The following is a 20496-nucleotide window of genomic DNA, read 5'->3' on the forward strand; positions in this document are numbered from 1 at the left end:
CTTCTACAGGTGATATTAACAACTAAAAACTGAGTTGTTTTCAGACGGGGAACAGTAAGTACTGATGTGTCCAGTTTATATTTTTTCAGGTAGGTGACTGAACTCTGTCGGGGCCCTGGCTCTCGCTGACTACTTCTGTACTGTGTAATAAAAACATCCAGACGCTAACACAACATGTGTGCGTGTGATTCTATCATGCCATATCTGCATGATGTTCTGGACTAATGTATTTTTCCGTTGGTATGCCATTGTTTAAATGATGTTCTTCAAACCATCTTCAGACTTTTCCCATATTGTTACCAGCAGAAATGTATGAAACCAGCTGAAAAATATTGAAGATCCCCATTAGATGAATCCACAACTTCTTTGATTCCCTGACCTTGTCGTTAGTTCCACCTTGAATATCTTATTGAAGAATCCAACTGATTCTAGCGATACCTGGACTTTTGAACTACCATTAGGCAAGTTTACACATTACATTTCTTGTAACTATTCTCCACAATTCAATGCATTTCCAAGCCCCCCCCCCCTCCCCCCTCCATAAACCCATGGCCCCCTAGATGATTTATCCCAAATACTGTAATTAGCTGACTTTCATCTTCTTCTATCAGCAGTAGAATATTTTCTGTTTAACGATTCTGCAACCATTATGGATTGCTTCGAGATATTATACATAACTGCATGTTCCCAACGGGATGAATCATCCTGACTTATCTTCTATTTCAACCAGCATGTTAGTTAACTTTTAAATCTCTCAGCAATAACTGGATTGATGGATTCTAGTTTTAAATAAATAAGTGGTGCCATGAGTGGTAATTCTTTTGACATCATCACTCTGCTGGCTTTCCCTACATTGACACGAGCAGGTTGATGTCCTGCTCATAGCCAAATATCTGTGCTCCAACTATTGATTTCCATGACATTAAAAAAACAAATGTTTAGGATCCTGAGGATGAATCCCATTTTCTTCAGTGTCATCTTTTTTTTCTTTTTACAAATTAGCACATACTTGATATTAGTCTTTTCATGAGAGTTGTCGATTTCAGCTACATTGAAAAGTAATATTTGATATATTCAAGGCACAAACTTTTGTCAAAACTGTTCAGCAAGTTAGCACTCAGTTACCACAACTGATAAGAACAACATTGATTAAGAGCTGAATTCAAGAAGTCTTATCAAATATCTGTAAATATGATATTAAAGTGTCCCCATTAACAGAATACAGCCCACTTCACTTACAACTCTTACATTTCAAAATCTTTTTTCAGAATAAATTAATACAAGAAGAGCAACAAGAAGTATCTTTGCTTTATTTTTGGCAAATGAATGGATCTGCAACAGTTGAATTCAGTTGTCTACTTTTGATTATTGTGCCCACAGCAGGTCACTTCATGTAATGCATGATTAGTTTTGTCTTTTAGACCCTCCTCTTGATCAAACATACAATATATATTACATACAGTATCAACAAAAACACACAGTGGCTTATTTTACACACAAACTTGATATGTTTGTTCCCCCTTCGCTGGAACAAAGGGAAGAACAGGAGGAAAATCGTTTCAAATATTGCACAAAATGGCAAAAGTTGTTTATAAAATTGGCCAAAGTGAGGATAAGCTGATTTGACTCTATAAAAATGTATTTCAAACAAATAAATATCAACTTTTTTTTTTGTTTAAAATTAAGCACTTGTGACTCATCACACATACAAAACCTTGAAAATAGACTTCACAGGAGGATGAAGAGCAAAGACGGTCTGCTCTTTGGTTTAACGAGTGGACGGATGCATGATGGGAAGCGATGTCAGCCTGTACAGCAAAAAGAAGGTGGGAGAGAGACCAAACGAACAGAGAAGACAGTAAGTCATAAAATCACAGGCGAGCTCTTTCTTTCAGCTCTTTCGTCATCAGTGACCTTTCTCCAGTCAATATTACAGTGAGACAACAGATATTCATGTGTGTGTGTCTATAGTGCTCGAGGCCTCTTCGGGGTTATCTGTTGGCTAGCTTGCTCCTCTTCCTGCAGTGCAGAGCGGAAAGACTTGACTTTATCTGAAAGAAGAGACAAAACGGGATAAGAAACTGAAATATCAAGGCAGAAATCAGTTTGATTAGGCTGATTATACGCTTCAGACCTGAAATACTCAACATGGCAGCTTCATTTATGTCCATGTGACGACCTTTTGTCACTCAGAAAGAGGTTCCTTTTACTTGAATGTTCCTTACAAATAGTAAGGCATAAAGTAGACATGACTTGACTTTTACAGAAAGAGATATCCTTTAAATGTATTTTTGGGGTCTGGTGGCCGGGGAGAGGAAAGTAGTAAGTTAAAAATGTTAAATAACTATATTGGAGTAGAGAAAGCACAGACTTTTCAAAGAGGCCTCTATGGACTTATTTGGACAGGCATTTCTAAAAAGGCCCGCAGTCAACCCATATTCAACCCTTAATCAAGCGAAAAACTTCAAACACTTTACGGCCTGAACTCAAAGTCATGTAACTTATTTATTTGTATTTGTTTTTTTAATTTCTAGCTGGATAAATAGGCAATTGTCATGTGTGCTTTTTGCCTGAGATCATCTGTTTCCTCATAAATCATCCACCCACCAGAATAAATCATGTATCTCATTAGGGGCTTGCTCCTGCATCTTTAATAATGTTGAGCTTAAAAAAGGGATTTCTATATTTTGTCTGGTGATGTACATTACCTCTTAGCTCAGTGAGAATGTCGATCTTCTGGTCCAGGATTTGTTCTAATTGAGTTGCAAATGACTCGACATCATAGTCCACCTCCTCCGTCATTTCCAGGAGAACCTTCTCGTCTTCAAGCCAGCGGATTGACTCCTGTGAAGAAGAAGTTTCACCCTTTCAGTGTCAGTGTGCTTGTCAATCACTTTTGGTCTGTGTATTGGCTAAATCTTGTGATGCAATAAGCATCACAATGCAGGTTTCAAATCAATACAATGCTATGTGTGGTTATTCAACTTCTGCTTCGTCACATCTGCACTACATGTCATATCTTTGATTTAAATCCTAAACAAAATCCTAATTTAAAACTATAGTGGTTTACATTATGTATTCCTGTCTTGATTGTACTAAAGTAGTTTACTGTTAAGAAACACATCAACTGCATCTGGCTATATTTTCTTAGATCCTGTGCGTGTTCACATAGTTCTGTTCTGCTCTGCACCGTGCAGACACTAAGACGACTTCATTTGTTCAGCTGCTATTTTTCATGCTTTCCTGTGACAAGTTAAGATGAATCAAGGCTATGAGACCAGTGATGTTATTGTGAAAAAGTACTTTTATTAATCAGAGTTTTAGTGTACCTGAAACACCGCCCTGTGGTCCTCCAGAACCTGCTCCTCCATCTCCACCAGCTGAGAGACTGCCTCATGGAAAGTGAAGAGCTGTGGGGAAACCTCCTCCTCCTACAGAAGCACAAGCAGGACGGAGTTAAGACCGTGGGACAGGACAGTCTACAGTGTGGAATCCTAAAACTTTAAGATGGCTTTGGTCATGCATAATAAATTCTGTCTACACTCATTTACCTGAGTGAAAACAAAAAACAAGAGTCTGTCTTACGTTTTGTTCACAGAGCAGCTTCAGGTCGTCCCTCTGAGGAGAACTTCCGACACCCCACTGAGCCTCCAGCACCTCCAGCTGGTCGATGTGTCCTCCCTGACGGATGTCCATTGCTGCTGTAGGGTCCACCGTCAGCTCCTTCACCCTGGAAACACATTAAAACCCTCTTGTGAAATAATAACTGCTGAGGTATCTGATGAGTAGTACTGTGTATTAGCTTGTAGCTTTGAGTATGGAAATAACAGATATATTCTTTGTAACATATGTTCAGCATGCAGACTCTTGGGTCCAATGTGAATTATTATCTTAAAATATGCTAGATCCATTTGGTGGCCCAGGTCTGGAGTTTGGTGGCTCTATAAGACTTAATGGTAACTAACACGTTGACAAGAAGCAACAAAAAAAAGCCTATTAATGGTCTATGAGGGGGATGTTAAACGGGAAAGAACTAGCTGTAGGGTCAGCTATGGAGAGGACTAACAACAGGCATAATATAAAGTGATCATACTCAAAAGTGGGAGAGAGCTCAGAGCGGCCCCCTCCACCCCCGCTCTGAGAGAAGGGAATGTCTGAGGGACTGATCCCAAACTCCTTTACTCTGGAAACATGGCGGCAAGAGGCATGGAAAAACACGAGCCACAGAAGAAGAAGAAGAAGACAGGAAAGGGTCATTACAATGTAGAAAACATTTCATGTAAATTTATTATGAGTGAGCATGCGAGGAGAAAGAAGACACAGACTCAAAGGTAAACAAGATTTACCGTACTTAGGCGAACTCAAAGATTGGAGATGTAAAGTTATAGAAAACTGATACTGTTAATTTCTAGAAAAACAAATGCACTACTTTATGTTTTATATTCACAACAGATCACATGGAGAGAAACTCCTAGAGGAATGTCAAGAGGAATGTTTATAACAAAACAAGAGGCGAGAGAAGACAGCTTTTGCCAACAATAGTTCCTTTTTAGTTAAAAAAGTTGGAGTTTTAAAGAGTGTTAGTGAGTGATTTCTCATCTTCAAAGGTCTTTTTTTTTTTATTTTTTTTAAATATCAGTTCAGAATCATGTGTTTTACCTGTTGGCATATCTCAGCGTGTTCAGGGTGTTTTCACATGAAGCCATTCCAGGAGAGATTGTTGCAATCTGTGTAGAGAGACGGGGAGTTACATTTACATCACATTAAAATATCCGTCCACTGGAAGTGCAGTAATATACAGACTGCGGCACTGACGTCTTACCATGCAAGTTCTGGAGTTTTCTCCGATGAACGAGTCCCTTAGCACCTGGGTTAACTTGCTGGCTCTAAACGGGGTATGAGGTTTGTTTCTCCCAAGGGCCCGAATACACTCCTGCATGAAGACAGGGACTCTTAATGGTTAACATTTTGTTTACATAAAGCATTAAAAAAAAAAAAAAAGTGTTTTGTTTTGAACTGTTTCAGTAAACAAAAAGCTACTTGAAGATGTTAGGTGCATATTTATCACCATTTCTTTCATTTTTGAAGCAATTTATCTAAGGATAAGTGGCTGCAGATGGGTATGCATCGATCTGTAGTCTACTGCAGTGACACACACACACACACACACACACACACACACACACACACACACACACACACACACACACACACACACACACACACACACACACACACACACACTATCAGTTCATAATGTGTACTGAGCCTATGGGTAAACAATTACACATGAAACTTTTGTACCTTCACAGTAATGTCAATAATGCACAGGATCTTTTTTTAAGTAGTGAGGGACAGACCTTTAGTGCCAGCAGACTTTTGTTGATCTCAGCTCCTTCTAGGCGAGTCTGACGGTCAGCGCTAGATGTGTCCGCTCCTCTCTCGTTCCCCGCAAGGTCGATGAGGGAGAACTTTCCGTGCATCTTCCCCCGTCGACGCAGGATGATCTGGAAGACGGCGTGGCTCCGAGAGGAGTGAGCGTTCGCTGAGGTTTGACCAGAAGTCCTCAAGAAAAAAACCATTAAACTTAATTCTGAAAAGCAATGCAAACTTCTCTGATAATAATCACATTTGTTTACATTCAAACTTTGGATCTTTCTGCTAATTTACTTAAACTTAATCTGCTTCAATAGAGTGGTGTAGAATGAGTAATTATATTTACTGGTGTAATGTTTCACCACATTTCAGTAGCAAATATTTGACTCTTTCCTTCACTTAATTAGAATAACAACTGTATTTACTAAAAACTTTAGAATAAAGTGAAGTATTTATCATCCCTCTCAGCCTAATTGAAACACTTTGATTTTTTTGGAATTAAGTATTCGTACTTTACTAAAGTAAAATATCTGAATATTTAAGATTACCTGCAGCTGTTGCCCACTTCAATGAGTTTAAGGACATCCTCTGTGCATTTCACCTCCCTCTCCTGCAGCCCGACCACCTGAACCTGCTGCTTCCCGTCCTCCAGCACCCGTAACTTGGTTTTACGGTTAAGAAGGTCGAACACCTTTATATACAAACACAAAAAGGCTCAGTATGTTGAACCTCACCTGCTTCATTTCTGTTCATCCGTGCTCCATTTGAACAAAAAGTCTGCAACACTGCAAAAATGCATAAAATACGAGACTACAGGTGCAGCTCATTTAATTATGCACCAGAAATGTTCCTGTGTTCTGGTACATAGTAAAGCTGAATACGGCAATGAGAATGTGGTTGTTATACATATTGTCCACTAGAGGGCTATTCAACATACCAATCATCAACTATATGGCATGACCAGGAGTGGTCAATTGTCCTTACTACATAATAGTAAATAACATTAGAAATAAATTTAAATTTCTATTATATTTTTTCCATAGTGGTATTAAACAAAGGACATATTAGAAATACAGAAAATAGTACTGATTGTTTTCTATTCAGTTATTTAATATATACGTCTATGCAGCAACATGATATAATAGTAAATATACATCTAAAGTAGACTCTGATGTAAACTTTGGCACTCTAAAAGAAACTTGCCTTTCCACTGTAAATCTCAAAAAATGTGGCATAGATTTGGAGATCCAGCTTCTTGTAAATTGGCTTCTTTATCATGAGAAAAACATCTCTGGCTGCACAAAGAAAGAAAAACAGAATTATGTTTAACAAAGAAGAGTAAACTAGTCGTGAATTTAGAGTATTATCAGACAAACTAACCAGACAGTGCATAGATCCCTTTAGAGCAGTCCTGGTTCTTTCCAGAAAAGTCCCCTCCCATTGTCTGAAAGGAGAAATGAGTTAACCATAGACTGTAAATAATATAAAGATCTTTATACAGTCCATGGACACAACAAGAAGCGAGGTAAGCTTAAAAATCTTGAGTTCATTTTGATTCAAAGTCAAAGCACTCACATGTGTTTTCCCACTTCCAGTTTGTCCGTATGCAAAGCAGGTCGCCATTCCCCGCTCAAAAATGGTCTCAACCAGCGGCTGAGCAGTGAACCTGTGAGAAGAAAAGTCTGTTAGGAGGCAGAAATATACTGAAGTCTTCAAAATTAAAATCATAAATGAAGAATTATGGAATAAACAATCTCATCAAAAACTGCTGCATAGCAGCATAATTTAAGAAAAATAAACAAGAAACAAACACTTATGTTCTCTCCTTTAACCTTTATTTTAATTTAGAATTGCACTATGGGACCTAACAATTTTGGGTTAGATTCTCTGTCTGTATATGCCAGCCCTGTGATTGGCTGTCGAAGAGTCCTGGGTGTACCATGGTCTCTCGACCAATGACAGCTGTGATCTGCTCCAGGATGGACGGATGGTTCATTCGGAGTAGCATTGGCCGTGTTGTTGCATTGAGTGTGCCTGGGCTTTAAGAGTTATCTAAATATTTGACAAATTATTGGTTCTTATCAGGCTTCCATTTGTCAAACATATTACCTGTAAACCATTTCATTGGTCGAGTTCTCATCGAAGGCGTAGTCGAAGCGGAAAGTTTGGTTCTCCAGGTAGCGCGTCAAGTCGACTTTTTGTTTGGGCTCATGAACCATCACGACGTCCTTACTGGGAATGGTGATCACATCCAAATCCTTCACTGACAACTCTGAAGAGACGAGAAAAACGCTTTTCTTTTCTATTTCATGTTTCTTTGTACATTTACACTACAAAAAATGACTGATGCTGAATGTTCAGAGGAACATTTTAGAGGTGGTAAAATAGCATAGGATGTTCATGAAAGACACAATTACACTCTCTGCTTCTCTGTAGGTAGAAGATGTGATGACAGACATAAAGCAGCATAACCCACTAGGTGGAGGTAAAAAATCATAGATTTTGCAAATATTAATGTTCTCTATGACAAAGCCAGTGGTCAAAGACGAGACTTACCTTTTTTATTAAGGGGGCGTGCACGCACACACACACATATCCTGTGCTCCTCAATCTGAAAGATCAACAGATTTGAACAACAGATTGAAGGTGATGTTTTATTCCGAGCCTTTGTTTAGACTTTAACACTTACATATATGCAACTTCTCCCTTTGATTTCCCTTCAAGTGACCTTCAGGTCTGGAAAATTCTCCTCCAACAGTTCCATATATACACTGCACCAGCATCTTTAAACTCTTCATTAAAGCTCTATCATTTTATACACACGGCAAAACAAATATTTTCTTGAGCTGCTCATGGTGTTTTTGTGCATCATTTTATACACACTTCCTTCAAATTCAACCTGACACATGGGGCTTATTTTGAAACGGGGAAAAATGGCTCCGAGCGTTTCAACAATGTTTGGCTGCACAGCATGCATTAGAATGAAGTGGTGGGTTTTAAGGAGCTATAGCTCGGAGAACACTCTCTAAAGTGATGGAAGAGCTTGTTTTAGTCAATGATATTGTCCTCCACAACAGATCAACAAAGCTGTGTCATTTCTGCTATGAAAAGCCAAAAATAGTTTTCTAAAGGACTCTCTTTAAATAACATACAAGTCACAACTTCTCTAATATATAACAGCCAGAAATCAGAAGTTCCTAAAGCTTTACTCAATTATCTGAACCACCCCTTCAGAATAGACCATTGTCTATATTAATAAGCAATGTATGGAAGCTAAAAGAACTGCAGACTGGATCTCTAAACCGAGCTTACCAGATCGTTACTGGTTAGAGGCCGATAGTCCAGACTGGCCCTGAAGTCTCTGATCATACACATGATTTCATAGTTTGGTAGCTGAACATCCACCTCCTGAAAAGGATCAAACAAGAACATCATTAGAAGAAATGGACTTCCAAACAGTCAAAACCAGTTGTGCATTTTGTATATTTTAAATATCCATAAAGTCACAGCAGAAAGAAACACTTGCACTTACTGTGCAGGAAATAGAAAAACGGGTTTTAATATCAACACGTTGCCTTTAAATGTCAAAGTTGTAAATGGTGCTACTAAAGTTCTGCAGGAGACCAGAATCTCAAAGGAGGCCTAACACCTGTGGCCACATTAAGTCTTGTTTTGATGATAACTGACAAGAAATTAAACTGGAAGCACTGTCTCTTTTCTGCAACACATGTACACAAACGCATGACAATAACTAACAATAACACATTTCTATTTCTGGTCCCTTGTTTGAGTTACTTCGGCTTGACAACACATAATGACATAAGAATGATAACTGTACATTTCAGAAAGCTAACTACGTGAACATCAATTTTGACCGTAGTTATCCACTGTTAGAGAACATAGTTAGTGTGTGTGTGTGTGTGTGTGTGTGTGTGTGTGTGTGTGTGTGTGTGTGTGTGTGTGCGCGTGTGTGTGCTTCTAATGTGTGTGTTTTCGTCCTCACTTGTGCCCTCTTCTCTCTAAGTTCTTGTTGCTGAAGTCGCCTCTTCTCACGTTTCTCCTGCAGTTTCTCCACTTCCTTCACACAGTTTGATTTCCGCCGTGCTAGAAAATAGAAAGAGAAAAAAGCTAATAAATTAAGGAGAAGAAAACTATGACAAGTCTATGTTTGTGTTCTTCAAATTTGACATCAATATATCCTCAAGATGAAATCTAGGTGCTTAAAGGTGCAGCATAGTGCTACTACAAAACTGAAGAGCATCATCAAACAGTTCAATGTACATTTAGAAGAGTTGACTCTCCAGGGAAAGTTCTCCCACAATGATCTTTATTTTCCTCAGACTGCTTGCCAGCCAAACTGTAAGAAAGGTGTTTTTGTGTAAATGTATACAAATAATATTGATCTTCGATGTATTGACTGTCAACCATTCAAATCCCTTTACAAAATATGAGGCATTAACCAATTATCAAACCAAACAGTATCGAAGTTATAAGCAAATAATCCATCTGAACGAGCATTTACTAAATGCTACTTTTACTTTAAATGATCAGAAATAACAAAAATCATGGTATGCAAAAATGTGACCCAAAAATAGCTATTTTACTTCCATAAATTAAAATAATTTCTTTTGATTATACTGGCACACTATTTCTATTTGCAGATATTCTGTAGCAGACAACACTATTTAATTTAATATTTTAATGAAAAAGGAATTCAAAATGTTCTTATACAAGTTTTTGACAATTTTTTAAACTTACGATGAAACTCTGTCACTGAGAAAAAAAAGAAATCAGGTTTGGGATGCACAGATGTTATTTGTCAGTACGATCAAGTCAAGGTTTGTTTGGGTCTTTTTTAAATTGTTGCTTATAATATAGAAAATACTTTCACTTGAAGTGATTCCGCAGCTTTAAGCACATGTCATGTTTAGAGAAATATATTTGAGAGCTGGATTTTCTGCACAGAATGTGTACACAGTATAGCAAATGAATGATCACTTCCATGTCCACAGATAAAAAAAACTAAGACAAGGGAGTCCAGAAGCAGAGCCAGTGAGCGACTGTGAAAGAGCCTTTGAGGCCTCACACTCACAGCTGTGTGGGAACATGACATCAGTACTGCTGGCCTCCACTAGACAATAACAACACACACACACACACACACACACACACACACACACACACACACACACACACACACACACACACACACACACACACACACACACACACACACACACACACACACACACACACACACACACTTGTCTATGGAAAGTACCTCCAACATTATTGAACTCTGAAATCTGTCGACTTGAATGACCTCTGACATGCAGGACTCTGGTTAAAGAGTAAGTGTTACCATTCTGTTGCTGGGCCAGGGTCTGGTTGAGTGCAGCGGACTGGGCAGGGATTGCAGGAGGGGGGGGCTCTGCAGGTTGGCTGTGCTGACTGGGACGAGCCCGGGTGGTTCCCACTGCTGCAGCTGAGAAAAACACAGACTAAGATATTAATCCATTGGTGCAACTTGGTCATTCCAGCAAAGTTACAAAATAAATAATACTACCAATATGTCTCCCTCATAGATTGGCAAAGTATCTCCTAGTGAGACATCTCGCTCGTACTACTCAGAGAACCGGGGTTACAAAAGTAACCTAAAGCTTTGTAAACATTTCTTGGCTCCAGCTTGAAATAAAACAATTATTCTTATTCTTAAGAGGGTCTTTAAACTTGCATTTTGCCATTGCCAAAAGACTTACTCTGACTACATTTGTTTGTGAGGGAAAGAACATTTAAAAAAGACAGTTAGATCAAAAGTAGGCTGAGAAAGGCTTTTCTGCATCAATTGTCAAAAGCTTTTCTGCATCAATTGTCCTGTGGTCACAGAAGTTGGAGCAGTAGCATTGGCAGTGATCATCGTTTGTTAGCTCTGTGACCGTTTTCTACACCAAAAGAATGTAAATAAGAAAGTTTGTGAAAAATATGTCTTAGATAAGTTGATGTCAGCCACCAGGTCAGGATATGTCAAGATCCTGGCTTAAACTAAACATACCTCTATTCTCCCGAGGAGCATTCTCAGGTTTGGGTATAGCTGTAATCCGTTTGGTCTGAAAAAAGGAAAAAGCAAAAAGAGTGACACTAAACTAATCATAACGTTTCACAGAGTTGAAAGCGGAAAGCTTTTTTAGACAAAGAAACATTTGATTCAACAGCCTAAAAGCTATTATCCGTTTATTTTCCTTTAAAAGAATATATGATATTCACATTTGCAATGATCAATTTTACTCTCAGCTTGATCACAAATAAATAAAATGTAAAACAAGATCTGTTTGAGACAACTTTTATTAGTACATACATGTTAAATAAAATCATGTTTCTGATTCAGTTTGTGAAAACACTGAGAAAAATAATGAGAATGCACACAAACAAATCTTTGAATTTCATGTCCTCAATAAAGTCAATACAAACCTGAAATCAGAGCCGTGACTTATTAATTTAGTGGAACAAACAGCCTCTGCTCTTTACAGCAGAAATGAACATCTCTTGAATGAGGAAATACAAAAGAAATGGCTGCAGACCTTTGGAAGTTTGCTGGTTTTGGTGACATTGGAGGGAGGAAGAGGAGCCTCAGGACTTTGTGGAATCTCTTCATCAGGAACAATGTCTGGATTCAGAGCAAAAACGCTCTCCAGATCAATCTTAGGCAGAAACAAGACAGAGATTATCATCACCTCTGTTTTTAAGAACTCCTTTTATTGAATACACAGAGAGTGGAAGCGACACCAGACATCCATGTTTTGTTCTAAAAGTTAAAACGCTGGTTACAAAATCTAAGTAATGTTTGTTACATCTTAAGTACACATAGCACAGACTCTTGCACTTTCTGCTTATTCGCACTTCTGGTGAGATGCCAAACCTCATTTCGTTACTCTATACTTGTATATGTGTAATGACAATAAAGTTGAATCTCATCTCATCTCATCTCAAGTAACTAAGAAGACCGACTTTCAACTGCGTGAAGGTTTGAATGTCAAGATCAGGCATGTATCTATCTATATATACATATATAATTTACTTATTGTTATATTTGAAAGTCTTTGACACACACCATAAGCCAATAAAATGTACTGACAAGTACTCCAATACAAGTGGAGTAGGCTTACTGTAGTAAGTACTTCAGTAACGTTTTCTTTTTTTAAATGTAAGATCATTTTGATATGGAGCGATGAGAATATAATGAAGGAAGTTGGTGGCAGAAATAGCAAGCAGAGATTACCTCTTTCCCTTTTGTGTCCCCATTCTCGATCCACTCCACTGTCACACTCTCGTTGTCCTCGTGCAGGGACGTGACCATGGCCTGGTGTATCCGTCCTGCAGAAAGAGGATGTCAAAGAGACGCACGGCCTGCTCAACTGCTTGCTTAAGAGTTATAATAGTTATGCAGGCTGCTTTAAATCAGAGGCGGGCATTAATTCATCTAATGAGCCGTTAACTGAGCAGGCCGTTTCCAGATCATTTCCCACAGCAAAAAAAAAAACAAGATACCATGTAAAGATTTATGCAGTTAAGCAATAAAATAAGGATACTGGATGCTAATGGGTGTGGCTCATGATGGATGATGATAGGACTTTTCACTGTGTCACACACAACTTTCAACACATGCATTAGCTGGCTGTAATTTCACACTCGGCAGACAGTCAGTCTTATTAAAATAGTCATGTGTGTGTGTATGATGAGAAACGACATTTTTTATTTTGGGTCAGAGAGATGGGGTGGATGCAGTAAGAGGGGAGAGGCCCCACTGCTTGCAGAACATCCTCCAGCCCCATGAATCACAGGCCATTGCTGAATGATGCAGTACAGGGGGATGGAGCACACAGCAGCACCGACTTGAAGGGTTTCAGCCATGATTTACAGGAGAGATGGCGAGGCACGGCAGGTGTCCTTTTTTTTTTTTTAAAGCCGGACACATGCACAGGTGGACGGACCCGCCCGCCTGCCTGCCTGCCTGCTCCCCCCCTCCCCTCCCCGGCTGCTTCGGTGTGTGTCTACATGACTGACAGCATGACTAATAACGGAATAATTGGTTGTTTTAATGTGCTTACACTTCACACTAAAAAGGTTTTTTCTATTTTGCACGACATCCCGTTTAAAACGATGATGTAGCCGGCTAGCTAAGCTGCTACTGCAGTGGCACACGGGTAGGCGACCCGCCGGATGGAGAGCGGTGCGTATGTGCGGTCCTGTCTGTGTTTGTGAGGAGCTAGCAACGTACCGTCGCTCCGTTTTATCTCCACGTAAATTCCCACGAAGATCTTCCCGAAAATACCGGCCATCTTCTCCTCCTCGTGCGGTGTTCCCCGGTGTGAGTGCTCGAGCTTGTGTCTCTGTGTGTAAGTTGTGTGCTGCTGCAGAAACTGAGGTCACTGACGGACAGTCACAGGAGAGGCAGGAGGAGAGGAAAGCTTCGAGGTGCGCATGCGCGGGTGGTGTCACCCCCCCCCCCTCCTGGAGCGGTTGGTGATAAGGAGCATCTTGTGGTGGAATTAAAAAAAAAGAAAAAGAAGGGAAAATTTATACTTCCCAAGGTAGGGCATAGCTTTAGGATGAAATTCATAATCACAAGTTAGATCTCCAGATCATTAAACATAAGGAAGGAAAAACCCATTCACTAGTATTTAAAAAAGCAAATGAAAAGATATTAAGTGGAAAATATGAGATAAAAGATACAAAGTTGTACTTATGACATTAAAAAGTCATGATTATGATGTAAAAAGGAAATGATTAATTATTTTTAATAGGCCTACAATAGACTTGTGCATGAGTAAGTTGTCTATTTAAGCTCAACACTACATATTTCTAAAATATTTTCAGTTAGTTCTAATATGTTCTTTAGTTGTTTTTTTTTTTTTTTCCATTTTTGGAGTTTATTTCCTGTCATGTTATGTTTCATTTATATAATATGCACCGCACTGAGCCACAAAATATCTTTTTTTTTTTTTACTTCAAACAATGAAATTCTCATTAGTATACTAAGCTATATAAATATGATAAAGAGAAAGTTACTAAAATAGAACTAGTGTAGAGAAGAAATGTTGGATAATAGTTGTGATTTTCCTCATTGAACACAGGGTGGCAGCAGACGGCTGTTACAAGATCAACAGATAATTGAAGCCATACACTGTGTGATTGAATCATGGAACCAGTGAGCTGGTTGGTATGTTTTAGTATATTTTGGGGCACTTCTGTCAACCTGTTCTTCCGGAAGTAACACAAACACACACAAGAAAAAAATATGAGCGCTGTTAGCCTTATGGTTAGTAGTACAAGCTCCTTGTTCAGAGACTGTTCTCCAAGCCGGCTGCCCGGAATCAAATCTGACCTGTGGCTCATTTCATGCATGCCATTAACAGCTCTGTCTCTCTCCCTGATTTCTGGCTCTATCATGTCCTATATCTAAATAAAAGCTTAAAATTAAAAATTAAACCTTTTAAAAAGCTCACTTTACTTTAACAGTTTTAAGTCAATGAGTTTCTATAAGTGTCATATCGACTCAGTGAAATACAAACAGTTGGTGCTGGTCAGCTGATCATGGACCATTGCTTTTGTTATAGACAAGAAAGAGGGAAAATATATGATGTAGATGGTTACCACAGACTGATGGATGGATGACAGTGTGATGGGTTTTGTGCGATGTGTATTTTTTTGTGCATTTTTTGTTGGATAGAACAGTGTTGAAACCATAGACTGTATAAAACATGGACATTGTCTCTGTGACATCACCCATTATCTTCTAAAGTGTAGTTTTGAAGCTCAATGACATTGGTTGTCGTATTGAAAATGATATATCAACCTAACTTTGGATCAATTTATAAATATGCAAAGAGGTGGGGCGCACACATCAGGCAGTTCTGCCTTAGTATCATCAAAATGGATGAATTTGAAAAAAATAACTCCACATACAGGGTGTTCCAAAAAAGATATGAATAATTCATAGCACTTTTTCAGACCATGTAAACATGTTTATTTCTGATAATTTTATTATAGGTGTATGGGACTTCAAGGGCTTTTGCAGCCAGCATTAAGTGGATATTCCAGGAACTGCAGTTTTTGGTAGTTTGGCATTGGCTTCATTGTTCAACACCATACTTTTCCGTTTGCTTAAAATGAGTTCTTTGATTGTTTGTGGAGTTTTTTTCAGAATGGAATCAGTTTCAATTGGAAAGGAATCAATATGGATTAATCAGCACCAACATTATAATGTGTAACCTGAACTCTATAAACATGGATAGAAAAGCACTACATAAACATAATTGTAACCAAACTAGATGTTATATGTTCAAATGAAAAGTTATATGGGCAGCAGTAGCTCAGTCTGTAGGGACTTGGGTTGGGAACCTGAGGGTTGCTGGCTCAAGCCTTGAGCAAGGCACCAAACCCCCTCCCCACCACCAGCTAAGGAGCACCCACTGTGGGCCGCTCCATCACCCTGACATCTGTCCATTAGTGCATGTCCATATGATTCCTGTTTGTGCGTGTGTGTGTACTTCAGCCTATGTGTGTGTTCATGACTTACAGAGTGTAAAATCTTAAATGTATCTAAGTTTCATTATGCCATTGTTATGAAAATGAGAGTTTTAAAGTAATACTTGAATTTGTTGTGTTCCAAATATTAGAAGTCCAAAATTGAGTAAGGCATTGAGAAGTGATAAGGAAAAATTAAACAAGTAATTGCTACTGTTAACCCACTAATTAGATTTTTAGTGTTTAATGTCTCATGTCCACTGCATGTTGTGTCTTGAAACCTTTTACTTTTTCAGTTTTCTCTGGCAATATTTGCAAACAGACCCTGGTCCATTTGACTTTTAATTGTTGGTGACGTGAAAACATTGTGGATACCTACATTGAGTTTATCACTTCCTGATTCTGTATGTGCCAAGTTTAGGTCAAAACAAGAAAACAAAACCAGGCCATTACTTGCATCACTGAGAACTTCACCTACAGTTATTAGATATTAAACTAGATCAAAGGGTAAGAATTTGTATCATTTCTTTTTTTTTCCTTTTTTCTTTTGGCTGGTAAATGGTCCATTTCCAAGTAGAGCTAACATTATTATATGTGGGGGAAAAAGGCGAAATACAGAATTTCACCACCCTTCTCCTTTAAAATGCCAACATGTGTGATGTAATAAGCAAGGCCTCTTTATTGCACCAATACCAGAATAAAATAACATCTTAAGACAAACTGAAGGGAAGGCTGTTGAGATTATTTAAATCCATTCACAGCGGTTGATTTAAACATGTTTCCAGCAGCCCAACCTTAAACCCAATCCCAGTCTCTCCAAAAGCCTCCCCCTAGCTGTGCCCATCGCTCCCCCTGTGTACGAACCATCTGAGATGACTGGAAATGCATTATTCACACATTACCCTTTTTTTCACTGTTATTAACAACATACACTTTCTCTCTTTCCCAACACACACTGAGGAACACAAACACTGACGCATCCTCTCGTTACCCATCATTCCATCCTGTCCCCGAGGTGTCGGCCATCACTGTCTCTCGTAGGCGTTTCCCCAGCAACCACAGTCTCCCCTGCCAGACTACAGAGAGCGCTTTTTTTCTGTTTGCTTTGCTTTCTGGAGGATTAATGACCTTACATATTAGTAAGCTGGTGTAGGTGTGTTGTAATGATAAAAGACACAACACAATGAATTAATTTTCTTTTGAAAGAATGCAAAGTCTTTTCATTTAACTATCTCAGGAAACATGATCCTGAGTTAATTTGGCAGCAAATACAGACTGAATCCAGACCAGCTCTGCATGCATGCATATTTTTGAAGATCATTCGCATTATTTTACATACCAATACTCCATGTAGAGCAGCTACTGCAAAGGATCTATTTTGCAATAATGGATAATTCATGATCTGCTCAGACACTGCATATGAAAATCCTTTGAAGGCGGTTTGGGACTTGGGGAAATTCCCCTTTCTTCCACTTGCCTTCACTTTGTACAGGCCATGCGTCTTCTGTTTTCGTGCCCGAGAATTCACACAGTGAGGTAATGTTGCTTTCTATCAGGTAGTATGACTCACCTGTGGTGTAGAGGCTATTATCAGGCTCCTGTATCACATTTACATCATTCTGCAGTCATTTCTCAGAGGTGCCAGGATATTTGAAGAATCGATTGCTTTGAAAGATCTTAAACAGTCAGAATCAGAGCGGCTGACGCCTGATGTAAAGAGAAATGTGTTTTATACCTGTTTGTCTTTAGCTTTGTGTCTAATCTATACCAGAAGAAGAAAACATGTTACTTGCGAACCCCTTTGTTCCTACATTTAAAAATCTCAACCAATTTCAAATGTGGAATAATTAAACTATCTTCAAAAGCAGTCTGGCAAACACTGACAGGTTCTTTTTAAGTGTAACTTAAGTGTGTGATCGTTCCTCTTTTCTTTGTTTGTCCGGAGGAACCAACTTAATCACATTTGTGTGAAACTGGGCAATACCTAACTTTGACAGTTGAATTATATTCAGCTGTTCAATACAAAGATTTGACTATGATTTCATTCTTCTTCATTTAAGCATATACCATAACATGTGTTTATATAATATAGTAATGTAAAAAGATTAATTGCCAAATATGTTTTAGAATTTCAAGTCACGTCACAGTGTTTATAAGCTAACTGATTTGACCTGTTTGACGATACAAGTAAGGGTTAGCTCAGCTAACAGCTCCAAACACTGAAAGCAGAGTGTCTGATAATCACAGATTTTTAACTTTGATTTATTCAGTGTGTACAGTTTTTAATCATTGAACATGAGAAAGGAATAGATGTCTGCAGATTAACAGCCTCTATAGTAAAACCTTGTGAGTAATGAACAATGCATGAATATTGACCTCGCATGTACAAACAAGCTAGCAACAGCTCAGGTTCCCCATTCTGACTTGACTTTGTCCACTGAAGAGCATTGGAGATTAGATTTGAATACCTCTTGTCTGGACCTGCAATGTCAGCTTTAGTGCATTGTTGACTCTCGTCTGACCTGTGCAAACACATGTGCATATAATGCCTGCAATTCCACTGCTAATTATTAATCACCGTCAACTATAAAGAAGCCGGCCTGAGAGGTCTGAGAGGACAAAGGAGGCAATCGAATTTCCGCCCATTTTACTGATTTCATTTCCACGTGGAGGCCTCAGTCCTTAATGGTTTCTGGCAACGATGGGGCCCTTAGTCCTGTTCACTGGAGCTGCAACATCCCCCCAGGGTTTCATTGGCAAAGAGAGCTATCGTTTCTCCTCCCTTGATTTCATTGAATGAAAAAAAAAAAAAAGTTATACTTGTCGTTAACCTCATGTGCTGTGCTTTTATGCATTAAAATAATCCAGGCTATTTGACTGAGCTAAACAATGTCCTTGTGTAACTGTGGAGGTCAATCGGACGTGAAATGAGATCATTAAGAATTCATATGAGAGGGGTCTTTATTTAGGCTACAGATAAAGAGAAATGCTGCAGGACATAGAAGTGAAAATCAAGGACCAGGCCAGAGACCTTTAATTGGAGGGGCAGAGACGGAGGTGGAAGACAAAGAGAGGCAGGAGGAGGAGAAGGAAGCTGCTGCGGTATTTAAGGGTGAGAGGAGCGGGAGTCTTCTCCAGAGATGGAGCGCCTTACTTTGAAGTCTGTGTTGGGACTGTGAACCCCCCCCCCCCTTTACCCCAACCCTTCGTCTATCAGGCTTTCATTACAGCCGTGTTTGCTCATTATGTTTTCATGGGCTGATTCCATACGCCTGACTCAAATCTTTGAGCCCAGGAGAGACAAACGCCAGGGGAATGAGGAATGAGGCAGAGATGTGGTTTCAGGTCGGCTGTTGACGTGGATTCATGTGTCTGGCATCAAAGATACTGCTTTGAATCCAGTTGATACTCTGACATGTTATTGTGAATCTGTGACTGACAGGTCACAGTGATCTAGCTTATGTGAAGCAAGCTACCTTAAATTCAGTCTGTTTTCTTTAACAATCATGAACCATTGGCTTCTTTTTGTCTTGCCAGACCTCTGGCTTTTAATTATATCAGCAGATTAGAAAGATCAGTTATATCATCTTTTTTTAAAGATGCTTAGCAGCCTTTCTTGTACAATTTTGGATTTGGTCTTTCAGGAACATTGTGTTTAGCATAATAAGACTCAAAAATGTCAAAAGATAAAGGATCATTACATAATACACAAATGTCATCAGCGCATCACTACAAACAAGTCCTTTATTTTTACCTTTAAAGTTTATTAATATGGGTACATTTTGTCTATCTTTAAACCCCTTTAAAACCACGTTTTCCTGTAATTCAGCAAATTCTACTAAAAAAGTGAAAGCTTCAGATTAACTCAAGGGTCTAAAATGCATTTATATGGGTTCATTATATTTTCCAGTTGTTACTTGATATATTACCTCATTTAACTTTGATCTTAGATAAAGTAAGACTTCAGTTGTACTTAAGAAATACTCGGATGAGTCACAGTGAGCCTGTTTTTTTCCCCCTCAAGACAAAATGACTATCTCAGCTAACTGATTACTGGTGTTACTTGGTAACCCTGATTCTTTCCAGCTTTTTACCTTTTATCACCCCTTTTGACTTGATTTTGTCACCGGAAGACCTTTGAAGAAACAGATATTTGATGTGAAGTTGCTTTATTCAGTGTTTTGACCTGTTCTAATAACCAAGTCCGTTTGTTTTGGAGGGAAAGAGACCATAACACTCCTGGCTAACTAAGCTAGTGCTAGCTGATTACTTAACATTATTTGCTTACTCTTGGATCTCCTTGGCTTCACCCCCTTGTCGCAATATCTTAACTTTTGGCCATAAAAAACAAGTTGACAACAACTTAGATGCTGATGACAGTTTTCCACTGAAGTCAGAGTAGTGATGTAATAACATGGCATACAGTATATGAGGAAAATTTTATTATTCAGGCAGTTTGAGCCAGTTAGAATTAATATACTAATAGTTCAACTTCCATTTAGATCAAGTTGTTGACAGAAGCTTTTGTAAATGGGTTACTTTGTTGTGAAGGCAGCTGATGAGTCTATTTCACTCTATTGGCCTGAGACTGACCCT

At 38.8% G+C, this 20496-nt stretch overlaps 1 protein-coding gene across 2 annotated transcripts; it reads right to left on the reverse strand.

Annotated features, from left to right (window-relative positions):
- Positions 1 to 1290: 1290 nt before the first annotated feature.
- LOC110000496 (kinesin-like protein KIF2A) lies at positions 1291 to 13859 on the reverse strand. Of its 2 annotated transcripts, XM_065965460.1 has the most exons (21): positions 13652 to 13858; positions 12653 to 12747; positions 11955 to 12074; positions 11429 to 11483; positions 10739 to 10861; positions 9380 to 9480; positions 8689 to 8784; positions 7933 to 7987; positions 7486 to 7648; positions 6952 to 7042; positions 6757 to 6820; positions 6580 to 6671; positions 5925 to 6067; positions 5361 to 5565; positions 4823 to 4933; positions 4660 to 4727; positions 4094 to 4183; positions 3586 to 3730; positions 3330 to 3431; positions 2709 to 2844; positions 1291 to 2051 (listed from the first exon to the last, which is right to left on the reverse strand). In XM_065965460.1, the coding sequence occupies exons 1-21, from the start codon at positions 13710 to 13712 to the stop codon at positions 1966 to 1968; spliced, it is 2202 nt and encodes a 733-aa protein (XP_065821532.1). In that variant the 5' UTR covers positions 13713 to 13858; the 3' UTR covers positions 1291 to 1965. The 2 variants fall into 2 exon arrangements, with proteins under 2 accessions (XP_065821532.1, XP_020511441.2); XM_020655785.2 differs by lacking the exon at positions 4094 to 4183 and having other exon boundaries at positions 13652 to 13859.
- Positions 13860 to 20496: the final 6637 nt, after the last annotated feature.

This window comes from Labrus bergylta, chromosome 17 (assembly GCF_963930695.1).
Source record: "Labrus bergylta chromosome 17, fLabBer1.1, whole genome shotgun sequence".
In the NCBI taxonomy this organism is placed as follows: Eukaryota; Metazoa; Chordata; class Actinopteri; order Labriformes; family Labridae; genus Labrus; species Labrus bergylta.